The sequence below is a fragment of the Tachysurus vachellii genome, chromosome 8 (genome assembly GCF_030014155.1).
Source record: "Tachysurus vachellii isolate PV-2020 chromosome 8, HZAU_Pvac_v1, whole genome shotgun sequence".
In the NCBI taxonomy this organism is placed as follows: Eukaryota; Metazoa; Chordata; class Actinopteri; order Siluriformes; family Bagridae; genus Tachysurus; species Tachysurus vachellii.
In genome coordinates this window covers 3067501-3070000 of record NC_083467.1, presented here as the reverse complement: position 1 = coordinate 3070000, position 2500 = coordinate 3067501, and the positions used below count along the sequence as shown (strand labels likewise).

The window sequence follows — 2500 nt, the reverse complement described above, 5'->3', positions numbered from 1 at the left end:
ACACATTTCTGAGACACATCCTCTGCATTTTCTGGAACCTGGTAATGCTACCTGATGCACGCCGTACGTCTGCAGCTTTCTGATAAGCATTTTAATAGCGCACTTACTATCCGTTGGTGTATTTGTGTTCATTTAGGATGCATCAGGATACGTTTATGTCTTCCTTTACATCCCTAATCCATATCTAATATTGATATTTTTTCTTTAAATATACATTATTATAACTTCACCATTTAGATTTAAAGAGCTGTAGAACAGAAACACAACTTTAAATACTCTAAAGCAAGGTAATACAAATTTTAAAAATGACGTCTTGACTGATTTAATTGTAATTAGAACTTTAATTGATTATTTCATTGAGTAACACAAAAGCATAATAAACATTATTATGCTTGTAATAAACATAATAAACTTAATAATTGTAAAAAACATTTTATAGAGGATTTTTTTTTTCAGGGGGAGTGAGTGTGAGGGGGAGGGGGAGGGTCATCAAATTATCTGTGCATGTGGTAACACTCCTAATTTACTGCTTATTAAGAGTTAGTAAGGTAGTTATTAAGTTTAGGTATTGGGTACAATTAAGAATGTAGAATAAGGTCATGCAGAATAAGGCATTAATATGTGCTTAATAAGTACTAATAAATAGCCAATATTCTATTAATATTCATGCTAGTAAGCAGCTAGTTAAATAAAGTGTTACTGTGCATGTTATGGAAGAATGCAAGTACATACAGGAGGGTTTGGCCTCAATGGTCCTCCAGTAACCAGTGTGCTGTGTGCAAGTGACCGAGGAACGCAGGGTAGAAATTCAACTTAAATTGCATTAAATCTTATTGTTTTAAACAAAATTATGCTGTTAAGATTTTTTAAACTACATTTAAGTTCCTTGTTATAGGCAACTCTGCATTTTTTTTAAAATTCCCAGTTTATTTCCATATATTCCTGTTAATTCCCATATATTCCCGTTAATTCCCATATATTCCCATTAATTCCCATATATTCCCATTAATTCCCATGGAAAGTTTCCAGCCTTGAAAATTCCCAGAATTTTGCAACCCTACTTATGACACATCTATAACGACAGCGTTTCATGTCTGTGTGTGTATTTTGCATGTCTGTGTGCTGTTTTTTTATCGTCTCCCACTTTAACGTCAACGCTTTTCCTCCTGCAGAAGACACACGTGCCGTACAGAGACAGTAAGATGACGCGAATCCTACAGGACTCTCTCGGTGGAAACTGCAGGACCACCATCATCATCTGCTGCTCGCCGTCTGTTTTCAACGAGGCCGAGACCAAATCTACTCTTATGTTCGGCCAGAGGTGAAGAAAAAAAATGATAGTTGTAATTACTTTTATGGGTATTCATTAAAGCCAATAGCTCTCTCTCTCTCTCTCTCTCTCTCTCTCTCAGAGCCAAGACCATCAAGAACACGGTGTCTGTCAACATGGAGCTGACAGCCGAGGAGTGGAAGAAGAAGTACGAGAAGGAGAAGGAGAAGAACAGAGGTCTGAAGGTCATCATCCAGCGGCTGGAAAATGAGCTGAAGCGATGGAGGAGAGGTAAAGAAAAAGAAAGAAAGGACTACTTGCCATTTAATTCCAGCTAATATGTTAATGATATAAAATTAAAATAAAAAAATTGAATAAAAACGGTGGGTTTTAAAAGACGGTGACATTAAAAGCTGAAGAACATGAGGAACATAAATGATGAACATGGCGAGGACTTTATTTCCGTTATATAACTTGAAGAGATTTGAAGTAATTGGCCTACTTTCTTTGATTTATACGCACACAACCGAACAAACATCATTATTTTGACATTATTAAACGACATTAAGTCGTTTTTTTTTTCTTTATCCACATCGTTAATCGAGCCAGACGTACATCCAACGATGTTAGGTACATGACTAACTAAAGATGACCACTGATATTCAAAAATGAACTGAAGAATATCCATGAAAATAACCACAGCCAGGACCAAGACTATAAAAAATAATCAAGGACAGAAACAATTGTGTCCCGACTTCATTTGTAGTTTGTATTGGAAATCTTTTTGTTTTTTAAAAAAGCAAACTTTTTAAGATTTTTTTACACCATTGTAGCAGTGTTCCATGCAGTAGGCTATAAGGTAAGTAGTGATTGTTCATTTGAAGTTTACTCAAGTGGAAGAATGTAACTAATAAACTTACACCTACTAGCACTATGCATTATATTGTGAAAAAGTAGATTATCTTAATATCAAAACCTTAAATTTTCTCTGGACTTAATGATAAATACATGTCTGACCTTTGGAACGAACCAAAAAAAAAAACTAGAAATGGCATTCATGACGATTTATGGTGATTTTATTTCTTTGCCTACATTGACGCTAATGCATTAAGAGGAGGGGGTCCCCTGTACCAAGATGGCGGCTCTATTGTCGCATTCGTTCCAATGTACTGCTGTATACAAGGCGACATCTAGTGTATATATCTATGCCCTCCCTCCACCAGCAAGCTG

At 35.7% G+C, this 2500-nt stretch overlaps 1 protein-coding gene across 1 annotated transcript in view; it reads left to right on the top strand.

Annotated features, from left to right (window-relative positions):
• The window catches only part of kif5c (kinesin family member 5C), a 35084-nt gene that overhangs the window by 17248 nt on the left and 15336 nt on the right, over positions 1–2500 (top strand). Inside the window, exons 10-11 of the mRNA XM_060875743.1 lie at positions 1173–1321; positions 1413–1561. Coding sequence (XP_060731726.1) covers positions 1173–1321; positions 1413–1561 — 298 coding nt within the window. The remainder of the gene's footprint in view (positions 1–1172; positions 1322–1412; positions 1562–2500) is intronic.